At 38.5% G+C, this 15,569-nt stretch overlaps 1 protein-coding gene and 1 non-coding gene across 5 annotated transcripts in view; one reads left to right on the top strand and one right to left on the bottom strand.

Moving 5' to 3' along the window:
- The window catches only part of Znf41 (zinc finger protein 41), a 49,052-nt gene that overhangs the window by 28,399 nt on the left and 5,084 nt on the right, over positions 1–15,569 (top strand). For 3 of the 4 annotated variants that reach the window (XM_027927457.2, XM_071606372.1, XM_071606371.1), the window contains 2 exons: positions 9,219–9,345; positions 9,606–9,701. In XM_027927457.2, the coding sequence (XP_027783258.2) occupies positions 9,219–9,345; positions 9,606–9,701 (223 nt within the window). The remainder of the gene's footprint in view (positions 1–9,218; positions 9,346–9,605; positions 9,702–15,569) is intronic. The other variant, XM_071606373.1, reaches the window with a different exon arrangement.
- Positions 7,273–7,343, bottom strand: Trnaa-cgc (transfer RNA alanine (anticodon CGC)). The gene has a single exon. It is a non-coding gene; the product is annotated as a tRNA-Ala (tRNA).

The raw sequence follows: 15,569 nt of genomic DNA, 5'->3' as shown, positions 1-15,569 counted from the left end.
ATCTGTTGAATATCATAGCTTAGCCTAGCATAACTCAAATGTGCTCAGACCCTTATATTAGCCTACAGTTAGGTAAAAATCATCAAACACAAAGTGTGTTTAATAATAAAGTATTGACTATCTCATGTAATTTATTGAATACTATACTGACAGTGAAAAACAGACTGGTTGTGTGGGGATTGCTTTTGTACCATCATAAAGTAGAAAAATCATAAGTTGAACCATCATCAATTGGGACTGTTTATATGCAGTTTCTCCAGGTGTCACAATTATGTCCTTTACAACACCCCCCCATCCAAGATCCAAAACATTTCATAAGTTAGATTTAGTGGCCATGTCTCGTCGGTCTTTACTCTGGACTTTATGACATGGACAGTTTCAAAAACAATCTTTCAATTTGGGTTTGCTAATAGCAAACAATTAGATTCAGATTATTCAATTTTTGAGAGGAAGTTGACAAAAGTTGACACCATGTTCTCAGTGCCTTGTGTTGAGAGGCATTCAATATCCATTTGTCCTGTTACTGAAAATGTTTACTTTGACTACCTGGTTAAAGTACTGTCAAACATCTGCACTTTCCAATGTAATTAATAAGTGTTTCATAGAGGACTAGTTTGAGACTATGTAAATACCCCATTTCTCATATTTTTGCCCACTTATTATAGCACACATCAGTGATTCCTACCTGTGACAATGAATTATTATGCTGTTTCCCTAATGGTGTTTTTCTAATTCTGTCATTTCTACATTTATAAGTTGGCATTGTATTATAAGAAGAAATATTCCTAGCTCTGACTCCTGAAAAGACAATGACATGCCAGGCATGAGTGCACCTTGATTTATAATTACTAACAGGAACTAGAGCTTTGGGGAGAAATGGCTTACTCCAGAGCTAATACAGACAAAGTACAAAATAATCACTGAAGAACTGCTAGAAAGCAAGGAACTGCTCAAAATATGGGACCTGTTCAAATGACACAGGAACCAGTTTGAAAGAGCTTCCTCTGGCCAAGGCTAGGACAATTTAAGTAGCAAAATCCTTTTTTTTTTTTTTTAAAGAAACAGGATCTTGCTATGTTGCCCAGGCTATCCCTGAATTCTGGGCTCAAGAGATCCTCCTGCCTCAGCCTCCTGAGTAACTGGGATTTTAGGCATGTACCACTGTATCCAGCTTTACAAAATCCATTTTATAACATTTCATCACCTCAAAAACAAACCCCACCCTTTAGCTATCCTCTTCTTCTCCCCACCCTTCCTCATGTCCCCCAACCCCTAAACAACCACTAATCTACTTGCTATCACTATATCCTTCTTTATTCTAGACATTTCATATGAATGAAATCATATAATATGTGGTCTTTAAGCTTCTTTCACTTAGAATAATGTTTTGAAGGCCCATCCATGTTGCAACATCATATCTTTTTATGTCTGAACATTATTCCACTATATAGATATACCACATTTCCTTTATCCACGAATCTGTTGTCATTCTAAATATTCACGTATATACTCCTAGGAGTGGAATTGCTGGTTCAAATAGTAACTCTGTTTATTCTTTGAGGAACTGCCAGACTCTTTCCCAAATCTGCTGCACCATTTTACACTCCTATTAGTGTATAAAAGTCCCAATTTCTTTATATCCTCACCAATACTTGCTATTTTCTTATTTTTTTGATTCTAGCCTTTCTAATGAGTGTGAAAGGTAGTACCTTGTAGTTTTGATTTACATTTTTCCTGATAATTTTTGATGTTAAACATCTTTTCATAATGCTTGTTGGTCATTATACCTTCATGTCTGAAGGATAATTTTGCCAGATACAGAATTTAGGATAGACAATTCATTTCATTCAGCGCTTGAAAAATGTGCCACTTCCTTTTCTTACCTTCATGGTTTCTGATAAGAAATCAGCTGTCACTTTATCTTTCTCCTGTAGGTAAGGTGTCACTTCTCTCTTGCTGATTTCATAATTTTTCCTTTGTCTTTAGTTTTCTGAAGTTTGATTATGCTGCACCCTGGCATAGATTTCTTTGGTTTATACTTTTGGGATTTTCTCAAATTCTTAAATCTCTAGTTTGGCATATTTTGCCAAATTTTTCAGCCATTGTTTCTTCAAATATATTTTTTTCATCTGATATTCTTTCTCCTCTCTTTCTGAGACTCTGATGAACATGAATATCAAATCTTTTTTTATAGTCTCATAGGCTCCTGAGACCCTGTTCATTTTTTTAGTCAATTTGCTTTCTGTTCAAATTGGGAAATTTCTATTCTTCTACTCCCAAGTTCTCTGATGCTTTTCTCTATTCTGCTGTGGAGCCCATCCACTGAGTTTTTAATTTTAGTTATTGTATTTTTCAGTTATTAAATTTTCATTTAGTTTTTTATTGTATCTTCTATTTCTTTACTGAGACTTTTCTAGTTTTGCATTTATTTTAGGATACTGATATTTTTATGATGGCTGCTTTAAAATTTCCATTTAGTAATAGGAATAGCTTTATTTGTCAGATTATTTTAACGTCTATATCATCTTCATATTGGTGTCTCTTAATGGCCTTTTCTCATTCAAGTTCACATTTTCCTGGTTCTTCATAAGATCCCTGATTTTCAGTACATCTTAGTTGTTTTGGAGAATTATGGGAATCTGGGAAATTATTTAAATCTAATTCATAGAAGACCTCCTCTGACACTGTTCTGCTACAAAGCAGGACTCTCCCCTTACTGCCAAGTGGAGGTGGGAGTTAATAATCCCCACTGACCTTTTTTTAACACCCCGGCAAGGGCAAGCACTTTTTTTTTCCAGTACAGAGGATTGAACCCAGGGATGCTTTACCACAAACTACATCTCCAGGCTTTTTTATTTTATTTTGAGACAGGGTCTCACTAAATTGCCCAGGGTGGCCTTGATCTGGCAATCCTCCTGCCTTGGCCACCGGTATTATAGGTGTGCACCACTGTGTCTCATGTGAGGGGTGCTTTGTTATTGTCAGTTAGGGGCACAATTTCAGGCTCCCCACCAGATCTCTTCTAACTCCACATTGGTGGAAAAGTGGGTGTGGGTGGGAGTCTGAGATCCCCACATGGCCTAAACTGATAGCATGGGAGAGATTCCTCATTCCCCCCAGGGCAGGGATGAAAATCTAGGCTGCCCACTGGGCCTTTGATGATGGGGGTGAGGGTCAATGCTTGGCTGGATTAGGGAGCTTTTCTGTTTTTTTTTTTTTTTTCTTGATTTGCTAGGTTGCTCTTTTCTCAGATCTTTGCCTAGACAGCAAGCTTTCCTTGGGGCTTTTATCCAAGCCCATTGCCCTTCTGGGTTTCCAACTTATCCAGCACTAGTCCAGGATATCTGAGGCCAGAAGAAAACTCAGGGAATTCACTGTTGTATCATTCCTTAGGTTCTAGAGCCCCTTCCCAGAATGCCTTCTTCTCTTCAACTTTTAGTCTTCTTATCTTTGTTCAATGTTTTGGATTTTTAGCTATACTTAGCAGGAGAAATAGAAAGAAATGTGTCAATTCCATTTTTTCTATTGGCGTTTTTTTAATTTAACTTTTTGAATAGGTAATACATTCCCAAATCCCCCTAACATGGAATATCAGTCTAGCTGCGTATAGTGGCACCCACCTGTAATTGCAGCTACTATGGGAGTCTGAGGCAGGAGAATCACAAGTTTGAAGCCAGCCTCAGCAACATAAGACACCCTGTCTCAAAATAAAAAATAAAAAGGGCTAGGGATGTAGCTCAGTGATAGAGCATCCCTGTTACCACACACACACACACACACACACACATCTTCATTAGTTTGTGGATAGGTTAGATACATTCTCAGAGATTATGCAAATAAAAGCAGCTGAGAAAATATCCTTAGTATTTTCCTACAAAGACAGTAGATACTGTACATTTGTTGAACACAAATTTTTGAAAATTAGTGTTTTAATCTTTTGTTATGAAATATTCCACATATTTTGAATAATATTGTTGAATGTGTCTCCTGCTGTACATATGCATATATTCCATGAGTGGAATTGTTACTACTTTCCCTCTGTGGAACCATAACAAGATGCTACACCAATTGAGTAGTGAAAGAGACTTACTCTTGGCTAAGAATAGAAGTGGACAATAAACTTGAAGATCAACTGAACTCCCCACCACCCCCCCACGTGGTCAGGAGATTATAGATACAAGGTAAAAAATGAGAAGGAGGGATAGATGAATAAAGATGAGAAATATTGTTGGGCGCTGTAGCACATGCCTGTAATCCCAGTGATTTGGGAGGCTGAGACAGGAGGATCAAATTCAATGCCTGCCTCAGCGATTTAGCTAGACTGCCTCAGCAACTTGGTGAGATCCTGTCTCAAAATAAAAAAATAAAAAGGGCTGGGAATGCACCGAGTGGCTAAGTGCCTCTGAGTTCAATACCTGGTACAAAAAAAAGGGGCAGGGGAGGAATATTAATGTGTTTTATTATAATAAAGTTAGTGATTATTTGGAGGTCACTCTGGCAGCCATCACAGGTACACCAGTTGCAGCCAGCCCACCTGAAGAGGAACTTCTGGCCTTCAGGCATCCTTTCCTCAAAGATAAACAAAGTTAAGGTAAGGTAGAAATTCAGTTAGGTTACCTAGTCAGTACAAGATTAGGGCAGTGCACTGTATTGTATATATGTCTTCAGCATTAACTGATAGATCTTAAGTACTTTCCAAAGTGGTTGCAGCAGTTCATATCACCATCAGCAATAACAGAGTTCTTTTTGCATCGTGTTTTCTTCAATACTTGGTACTGTCAGGTTTTTTTTTTCATTTAAGGCATTCTAGGGGTTATGTAGTGGTATCTCATTATGGTTTTAATTTGTATTCCTTAATGTCTAAAATGTTAAACCTTTTTCCTATGTGTATTGAAGCCTTGGATTTCCTCTTTTGTAAAATGCCCGTTAAATCCCTTGTCCATTTTTGTACTAGGTGAACTCTTATTCTCACTGGTTTGAAATTCTGTACACCTTTTATTAGTAATATGTGCTGCAGGTTATCTTTTTATGTGATAGCTTTCTTTTTTTCTTCTTTTTTAATTTTAATTTTTTGGTACTGGGGATTTAACCCAGAAATTCTCTACCACTGCACTATATTCTCGACCCTTTTTGTTTATATTGTGAGACAGGGTCTTGCTAAATTATGGAGGCTGACCTGGAACTTGTGGATCCTCCTGCCTCAGCCTCCCAAGTTGCTAGAATTATAGGCATGCACCACTGCATCTGGCCTTTCTTCCTTTTTTAATACTGTCTTTTAAATGACTAGAAGTGCTAAACTTCATTGTAAACATACTCTCATCAGTCATGTTTTGTGTATGGTACTGGGGATTGAACCCAGTGATGCTCTACCACTAAGCTATATCCTGAGCCCTGTTATTTTATTTTATTTTAAGACAGTGTCTTGCCTAAGTTGTCCCAGTTGATCTCTTGCCTCAACCTCCTGAGTAGCTGAGAGTATGGGTGTGTACCACTGTGCCAGGATTCTTTCTTTTTATTTTGGTACTAGGAATTGAACCCAGAGCCTTGCACATGCTAAGCAACACTCTAGACCTGAGTTACATACCAGCCCCATCAGTCTTTTTTTATGGTTAATGTTTTCTTCTTCCCATTGGGAATTATTTTTCTGATCTACAATCATGAAGATAGTCTTCTAAAAGTTTTTGCCTTCCACTTTTAGGTGTATAATTTATCTGGAGTTGATTTTTTTTGCATATAATGTGGAGTAGGGATCAAATTGTACTTCTTCCTGAGCTGGGGTTGTGGCTCAGTGGTAGCGTGCTCGCCTAACATGCATGAGGCACTAGGTTCAATCCTCAGAGGCATTGGGTTCAAGCCTCAGCACCACATAAATGTAAAATAAAGATATTGTGTCTACCTAAAACTAAAAAATAAATATTAAAAAAAATTAATCTCTTCCTGTATGTACCTGTCATGGCACCATTTACTTTTTAAATTAAATTATTTGTTTATTCTAATTTGTTATACACTATGGCAGAATGCAATTCATTTCATATTACACATATAGAGCACAATTTTTCAAGTCACTGATTGTACACAAAGTTTTTTCATGGCATCATTTATTGAAAATGTTCTCACTATCTGCTTGAACAGCTTTGGCTTAAATCACATGATCATATACGTGGGTGTGTTTCTGTCCTCTCTGTTCTGTTCCAGTGGATTATCTGAGCACCAGTACCACAATATCATAAATTTCCATTGCTTTGTAAATCTTAAAGTCTTGTAAACCTTGTCCTCCCACCTTGTTTTTACTAATCAGGAGTCTCATGGCTAGTCTTGGCCATTTGCATTTCCACAGAAATTTTAGAAATGACTTGTCAGAGTCCATGAAATTGAATTGTGACATTGATTGGGATGGCATTGAATTGATTGATTTTTGCTTTTTTAGTCTTTCTGTCTTGGGGTTTACTGTGTCATTTTTATAATGTTTTGATTTAGATGCTTAATTCATCAAAGTTTGGACTGTATTCATTTGTAATATGAATATTAAAGACTAGTTTCCACTCCAATTACCATGTCATTATCCTTTAAATTCTTACAGTACTAATTTCATTAGTGTTGGCTCTAGGTGTATCTAGTGTATTTTCTTAGACTATACTATAGTTGTCTCTCAGTATCCACAGGAGACTGACTCTAGAACCCACTACTGATACCAAAATCCTTGGATGCTTGAGTCAACCTTTGCACATCCTCTGGTGTTCTTTAAATCATATGCAAATGACTTATAATACCTGATTCAGTATAAATTCTGTATAAATAGTTATGCTGCATTGTTTAGGGAATAATGACAAAAGATCTGTACATGTTCAGTACAGAAGCATTTTTTTTCAATCCACAGGTGGTTGAATCCACAGGAATGGAATTTGCCATTAATAGAGAGGGTCAACTGTATCTTCTTAAGACCATCAGTTATTTTGAACTATGTTTTTTAGGGTTTTGTTTTATTTTGTTTTGTTTTTGGTACTGGGTATTGAACACAGGGTGCTTATTCACTGAGCCACATCCCCAGCCTTTTTATGTTTTTTTTTTTTTTTTTAATTTTGAGACAGGGTCTCACTAAGTTGCTGAGGCTGGCCTCAATCTGCAATCTTCCTTCCTCAGCTTCTTGAGTCACGGGATTATAGACATGCCCCTCTGTGCCCAACTGAACTATGTTTTTAAAACTTTAAAATTGTGGTTTTTAAAAAGATCCCATTTAATTAATGTGTGTGTGTGTGTGTGTGTGTGTGTGTGTGTGTGATGCTGGGGATTGAACCCAGGGCCTTGTGCATGCGAGGCAAACACTCTACCAACTGAGCATATCCCGAGCCCATTAATGTTTTTTGACTTAGTTGCACTATGTTTAAAGATGGTCTGTATGGTAGGCTTTCGTGTCTTGTCTGTCTGTGTGCTCCTCCTGAGCAGTCTCAACTGATTCCCTACTCTGTAGTGAGAACTTCCAAATCAGAACTTCTATCCTAGTCCATGTCATACAATCCCATGTAAGTTTTATCACCTTAATTTCAAAATATGACATTATGTTTCATCCTCTTCCCCACCCCTCCTATTCTGTTAACCTCTCAGTTTATGATCTACATGTTTATGTAAAACCAATCACTGAATATTGCCTTAGATTCATTATTTTTCTCACCCTGCAATTCAGCCTCCTCCTTCTTTTTTTTTTTTTTTGGTACTGGGATTGAACCCAGGGAACTTTACCACTGAACTATATTTTTTATTTTGAGACAGGGTCTCACTAAGTTGCTGAGGCTGGCCTCTAACTTGTGATCCTGTGCCTCAGCCTCCCATGTCACGGGGAGGTGTGTGACCCAGCAGATGTGTGCCACTGCATCCTGCTCCCACAATTCAGCCTCCTTAAAACATTGCATCAAAACTGTCTTTTAAGGGGCTGGAGTTGTACCACATATAAATTAATTAATCAATTAATTAAAGGTCCATCAGCAACTAAAAAAACTGTCTTCTAGAGGTTGGGTTGTGGCTCAGTGGTAGAGCACTTGCCTAGTGCATGGGAGGCCCTGGGTTCGATCCTCAACACCACATAAAAATAAATAAATAAAACAAAGGTATTGTGTCCAACTACAACTAAAAAATAAATATATTTTTAAAACTGTCTTCTATATCCTCAACTTCTCCATTCCATTGTTAAGTCCAGCTTTTCTTTTTTCTCACATGAACTCTATAGTGCATCTCCACACTGATCATCAAGTCTCAACCATTTCAAACATTCCTATGATGTACCTTGACTACTGTTTTAAAGCACACTATTATGATTCTGTCTTTTCCTGTGTTTAAATGGCAGTCCATTCTCCATGAGGAAAAAAAGGATTGTTCCTTGTTCTAACCCTAATATATCTCTACAGTTTTCCTCATAACTGCCTTCTCAATCTACTACATAAATTCCTCTCCTTTTATAAAATTATTTGAAATTTCCTGAATAAATCATGTATTTTAATTGTTTCCTTATTCCATACTTTTGTTCATACTTTTGTTCATATCCTTTCTAGATAACTCTAACCATAAAATCTCTGTGTAACCTAATCTTAAATCATCCATTACCCTCTTCTGTCTTCCTTTGTTGGTTAGTCAAGTCTTTAAGTCATTTTATATTTTATTCAACTTTATATTGCCATTGCCTAACACATCCAGCACATAACTGATGATTAAATATATTGTGTCTAGTTCCTAAGTTAACTAGAGAATTTAAAGAAGGCCCATTTATCCAGGCATGGTGGCATACACATTTAATCCCAGCCACTTGGGAGGCTGAGGCAGAAGGATCATGAGTTCAAAGCTAGTTTCAGCAAAAGTAAGGCACTAAGCAACTCAGTAAGACCCTGCTCTAAATAAAATACAAAATAGGACTGGGCATGCAGCTCAGTGGTTGAAGGCCCCTGAGTTTAATCCTTGGTATTCAAAAAAAAAAAAAGAAAGAAAGAAAGCCCATTTAAATCTCCATTTTTAAAGTAGAATGACATAATGGATAAATGAATAAATGTACACAAGGAATGTCAAAATACTTTTAGTTAAGTTTTTACTTCTCATATCATAAAAGGTAAATCTAGCAAAAACCCTATATGTTACATTATGGTAAAAGAGCATTAAAAAAACAATTTCTTCTCTATCTTCTGCCATCCCCCTGTGCTGACCATGTCACCTTGAACAGGGTTGTGTTGTTACAGGTATCCATAACATTTGAGGATGTGACTGTGAACTTCAGCAGGGAGGAGTGGCAGCATTTGGACCCTGTTCAGAGACGTCTGTACTGGGATGTGACACTGGAGAACTACCATCATCTGATCTCAGTGGGTAAGCACTGGTGCTCATGAGTCAGCTAGGGGCCTCAGTATGACATTTCTATTCTCAGCCACTAAGTGCTCTGAGGCATCCCAAGTGTGTGATGGTGTCACCCTTGATTTGACTGTGATTCTTCAGTCCCTTTCACCTCTGTTTATTTCTTTGTTCCATCAAACCTGGGGACTTTCCTGAAGAGCAAATGGGAAGCTTCATTGAAAGGTCCCTGAAACCTGATTGGCTAGACCCAACCCTGTATTATATTCTGTTAATAGGATATCAAGTTCCCAAATTAGAAGCCATCTACAAGTTGGAGCAAGGAGAGAGGCCATGGACACTGGAGGGGGAAGCTCCATGTCAAAGCTGTTCAGGTGTGTGACCCAGCAGATGGGGGCATAATGTATTTTGTGTATAAAAGTAAACCCCACTTTTCTTAGAAGAGGCCAATGCCTGAGAAAGGTTGTGAAGATGATTTGATCTTGAAAGTTCTAAATTTTGGGGCTGGGTATGGTGGCACATGCCTGTAATCCCAGCAACTCGGGAGGCTGAGGGAGAAAGATTGCAAGTTTGAGGCCAGCCTCAGCAATTTAGTGAGACCCTAAGCAACATTTTCTTTTTGTTGCTAAGAATTGAACCTAGTGGTGCTTTACCTCTGAGCTACATCTCCAGTCATATATATATATATATATATATTTTTTTTTTTTTTTTTTTTTTTGAGACAGGATCTCACTAAATTGCTTAGGGCCTCACTAAGTTGCTGAGGCTGGCTTTGAACTTCTCTTGCCTCAGCTTCTTGAGTTGCTGGGATTATAGGCATGTGCCACTGCACCTAGCTAGGACCTTTTCACTCTTCTTACTCTTCCTATCCCTGAGTTTAGATTCTTCCCTTGTACATCAGATGCTTTAAAATTTCTATTTTATTTTATTTCCATTCCCCATATCCATCCCTTATTCTATGATGGCAATTAATGACATGATCCATGAATTTATGTGATATTCTCATAAACCCTGAAGTATTGGTTTATGAGTATATATTTATAGTATATACAAATTATATTATACTATATATCTTAATTCTATTCTTTTTTCCCACTCCTCCCTAAGGGATGTTCGTAACTGTAGTGTGTTCATCTGGCTTTGTTCTACAGATTGCTGCACAGTATTCTACAGTACGCCAAGAACACACGTTACTTAACCATTCATTCAGTGGACACTGAACTTCCAGTTAATGCAAATTCCACGATAAATGTACATACAAATTTTCCTTTATGGAGTATGAAAATTTCTCAAGGATGTGTGAAAAAGAGAGTTTGCCTAAATATTGTGTATGCTCAGCCTGAATTTTTTTCTTTTTCTTTCTTTCTTTGTCTTTTTTTTTCTTTTGATGCTGGGGATGGAACCAGGGCCTTGTGCACATTAAGCTTGTGCTATACTACTGAACTAAACTACCAGTCCCTCATCCTGAATTTGACTAAGTACCACATATTATTCTTAGATTGTCTGCACTAATTTATACTCCCCACAACAGAGTACAAGGGCTCTTGTTATCCCAGTGTATCTGCTAACAAGTAATAGTAACCATAGTGTCTAATAGTACTAATAGTGTCTTGTTTTTTTGTCCAACAGTGGGTATAAAGTGGCCCATATGTCTCTTTCTGTCTTTGTGGAGCTAGGATTGAACCCAGGGCCTCAATCTTGTTAGGCAAGCATTCTATCACTAAGCTGCATTTTTCCCAACCCCCTTTTTTTTGCTGTACTTGAGATCAAACCCAGTGGCACTTTACCACTAAGCTACATCCCCAATCCTTTTATTTTTTATTTTAAGACAGGGTCTCACTAAGTTGCTGAAGCTAGTATCAAATTTGCAATCCTCCTGCCTCAGCCTTCCCAGTTGCTGGGATTGTAGGTATGTGCTGCTACATCCAATGTGATACCTCATTTTCAAATTTTGCATTTTTTCTAGTACCTCATTTGAGCATTTCAGAATTTACCTGATATCTCTTCAAGTTTGCTTTCTATGAGAATGTTCATAATATTTTCATTGTTTCAATTGAATATCTTCAACTGTCTGTTTCTTACTGATTTGTATCCAGTTCATTATTTGCCTTTTTCTCTAGCCTTTTCTACAATTTTCCCCATAAATTGGGTTGTCCTGGAAACCCTGTCTAATGTTCATCAGGCTTTTCTTCATGTTCATCTAGTGGCCTAAACATATTGATATTCTGATGGCTCCTCCTTTGATATCCTCAGTCTGGTGCTTTATTTTTTATTTTAGTAGTAGTAGTAGTAGTAGTAGTAGTCGTCGTCGTCGTCGTCCTGGTAGTAGTAATATTAGTATTATGGATGGAACCTAGGGGCACTTTTGTGGTGAGCTACATCCCTAGACCTTTTTACTCTTTGTATTGAAATAGGGTCTCACTAAATTGCTGAGGCTGGCCTCAAACTTATAATCCTTCTGCCTCCGCCTCCTGAATCACTGGAGTTAATGGCATGTGCCACTGTGACCAGCTTGATTTCATTCTCTTATAAGTTCATTTTAAATGCTAATGACAGATTTCATTACCTAAAACACTCTGTTTATTTTGTCATGAGCTAAGACAAAGCTACAGTTTCTCCCTCTTGTCTAGTATGTGACAATGAAACTCTTCTTCCAAAGAGATAAACAACATATTTCCAATTCAGAATTGTATCTGTATATTTTTATAACCTCTGCTTAAATCCACTTTTAATATTTTCTTAATGTTTATCATATTTTGTGGGGATATGCAACTAAATCAATCAGGGACACTCCAAGTGAATTTGGGCTAACTAAATAAAGACACAGACATAGAAAGTATTGTTTTCATTGGGCTCAGTGACTACTCCTCAGCCACAGCTCCCACAAAGCGGGCAAGGCAGGCAAGAAAGAGAAGGAGCATGCCTCCAACCCGGGTTTTATTGGGGAGAAGCCATTTAAATTGAGGCAAGGGTAGAGTTACAACAAACAAGTGGGTGCAATCCAACCCCATTGGGTGACACCCACTCCTGGAGATGCACTTCTCTTATCTGAGTGGAGGAAAGGTTCAATTGCATTGCAGTGGTGCAATACCAGTTCAATATCTCTTTACTCAGGACTTAAAGGTGTGTACATAGCTCCTGTCCAGAGTGGCTCCCAACAATATTTGTTAGTCTTCCATGAACATCTGAGTCTTCATCCTGAACTCTGTCTATCCCAATGACACATTTTCCATCTTGTGATCAGAGTTCACCTGTCCCATGTAATGACTTTTTTGTGGTGCTAGGAAACGAACCCAAGATTTCATGTATGCTAAGCACATTCTCCCACTAAGCCATACCCCAGCCAGGCAGTAGCTCTTAATTACTCTAGCACATGTATGTCTCACTCCATTTTTTCCATCTCCTATTTCACAGCAGCTCAGAGGAAAGTACAGAATTTTAGACTGTGAGGCTTTTAATTCTATGTTTTAGAAAGTATCCAGATTTAGGAGCCAGCTTTGCCTTATTTATTTTATTTTTGTACCAGGGATGGAACCCAGAAGTGCTTTATCACTGAGAAACCTTCCCATCTCTTTTTATTTTTGATTTTGAAACAAGGTTCCACTATCAAAGCTAGTATTGAACTTGCAATCCTCCTGCCTCAGCATTCCCAGTGCCACCATGCCTGGATGATTGTTGTTTTTTAAGTAGTAAATTTTAAATTGACAAATAAAAATTGTTTATATCATATGCATGATTTTTAAAATCTGTGTACATTAGAAGCCTAGTTCATATTGTATGATGCAGGGTCTAATCAAGAGAGAAAAACCACACACTAATTTGAACAGAGAAAGTTTAACATGAAGATTTTTTGCTGTAATGCAATTGAAAAAATGAGATATTAACTAGTAAAGAGAATCCTAAAAATAAAGGAATAGCAGATACAAGGCAAAGCCAATTCCTCCAGGGCTGTATGTTAATCTATTTCCTGTTACTGTAATAAATTTTTTTTTGCGTGTGTGATACTGGGGATTGAACCCAGGGCTTTGTGTATGCGAGGCAAGCACTCTACCAACTGAGCTATATCCCCAGCCCTGTAACAAAATATTGAGGTGGGATAATTTAGAAAGAAAAGATGTTATTTAGTTCACAGTTTTGGAGACAAAGTCCAAGATCAGGCAATCCGATGGATTTGACCTCTGGTCAGGGCCCCCTTCACTGGATCACCACATGGCAGATAGCATCAGGATGTGAGCATGTGTGAGAGAGAGAAAGCACATGATAAGACAGGAAGCCAGAGAAAGATCGGACAGGGGCCAGTCTCACTTGTTTATACCAATCTTCTCTTGAGAACTAAGTTGGATCACATAAAAACTACATTAATCCCTTCCAAGGTCAGTGCTCCCAGAGACCCAGTCACCTTCCACATAAACAGTATCCAAGCCCATAGCAGTCTGAGGTAAAGTGCCCAGGGAAGAGGCTCCTCTACTTCCCAGGGATGAGATCCAGACCTTGTAAGGAGGGTATAGCTGTGGCTTATGGCCTGGTGAAAGAATTGCTGTAGTACCACACTGCCAGAACTTGCTGGAAATCTTCACTCTGAGGTTCCAGAGAAAACTCTTCATAGGGAGGTGTCTCACTGGAGGGAGTCTACTACAAATTATCTGAGAGGGGTGCAGAGTAAGGTATTAGGTGCTGGGTGCTACTGACCAAAACGCACTGCATGAGCTTGGAGCTGGAGAAGCTATTGGTGCTGTGTGAGCTGGTTGCTTGGGAAGCCATATGAGCTGCTAGAACTGGGTGCTGAAAAAGTCATCCATGCTGCAGGCACTGAGCTCAGAGAAGCCACCCATACTGCAAGACCTGGGATCCAGGGATGTTGTATGTGCATCAGGTGCCAGATGGTAAAGCCACCCATGCTGCAGGAATGCTAGACAAGCTGCCCTGGCTGGAGGAGCCTACTGAGTAAACTCCTGGAACCAGGAAGGAAACCCACCTTGGCTTGCAGTGCCTCTCCAGCAACTTCCATGGACAAAGTTTAATATCATGGTTGCTGGAAAGGGAAAAAAAGTACTTAAGGAAACCCAGATCCATGTTTTGTGAAGGGTGAACCTGGAGCTGAGAGGCAATTGATTCATAACTGGCACCCTTACTCTTCATTTTCCTGAAGTGAAATATGTAGAATATATGTAGTAAACTTAAATTTATTGAATTTTGGGAGATAGAAGCAGACATTATATGCTCTTTGAGAAGCATTTTTTAAGCAAGTCTTCAGAAAAATACAGAGGACTGTGCATTATATTTTAAAAGGGAAGATAACTGCATGAACATTAACACTCTCAGCCTTTTTGTAATAGTTCTTTTGCTTATAACATTAAACAGTGACAAATCAAGTATCAATATGAGTGGTACTGCCAGGTGCACTGGCACACACCTGTAACGCAAGAGGATCACAAGTTTGAGACCAGTCTTGGCAATTTAGTGAGACCTTATCTCAAAATTAAAACAAAAAAGGGGTGGGGATGTAGCTCAGAGACATAATATCCCCAGTACTACAAACACACACCAAAAAAATATGAGTGGCACAGTGTCTGCTTTATTAAATGCTGGCAGCTGGGTGTGGTGGCATACATCTGTAATCCCAGTAACTTGGGAGGTTGAGGCCGGAGGATCACAAGTTCAAGGTCAACCTCAGCAACTTAGCACCCTTTCTCAAAAAGGCGGGGGGGGGGGGGGGGGGGCGGGGGGGTGGAATATAACTTGATGGTAGAATACCCTTAGGTTCAATCCCTAGTACCTCCCAAAAAAATTAATAGCAAATATAACATCCCTAGAGTAGTGAAATTGGAGCTATTATTTTGAATAATATTTGAAAATGCACAGAAGAACAAAACTACAAGCTAAACAAAATTATCTTAGAATTCTGAGATGAATTGGTTCAGTTCAACAAGTTCTGCTGAGTGAACTCCTCGAACCAGGAAGCAAACCCACCTTGGCTTGCAGTGCCTCTCCAGCAACTTCCATGGACAAAGCTTAATATCATGCTGATCCTGATCCATCAATCGGACTACGTTCAAAGTCATTGCTCTGCCATTTCCTAGGCATTGTCAGCTGCATTGATTACTGTGGAATCCAGTAGGAAGGGGAAAGAGGAAAGAGGAGATTTGCCCACTGTCTAGGCCTTCCTAAGCAATATATATTGCTTCAGCTCAAATCCCATTGGTAAGAAGAAAGTGAGGCTGGTGAATGTAGGCCTAGTCACA

The sequence above is a fragment of the Marmota flaviventris genome, chromosome X, assembly GCF_047511675.1.
Source record: "Marmota flaviventris isolate mMarFla1 chromosome X, mMarFla1.hap1, whole genome shotgun sequence".
Lineage (NCBI taxonomy): Eukaryota > Metazoa > Chordata > Mammalia > Rodentia > Sciuridae > Marmota > Marmota flaviventris.
Note: the sequence above shows the minus strand (reverse complement) of the source record. Positions and strands in the feature narration are given on the sequence as shown.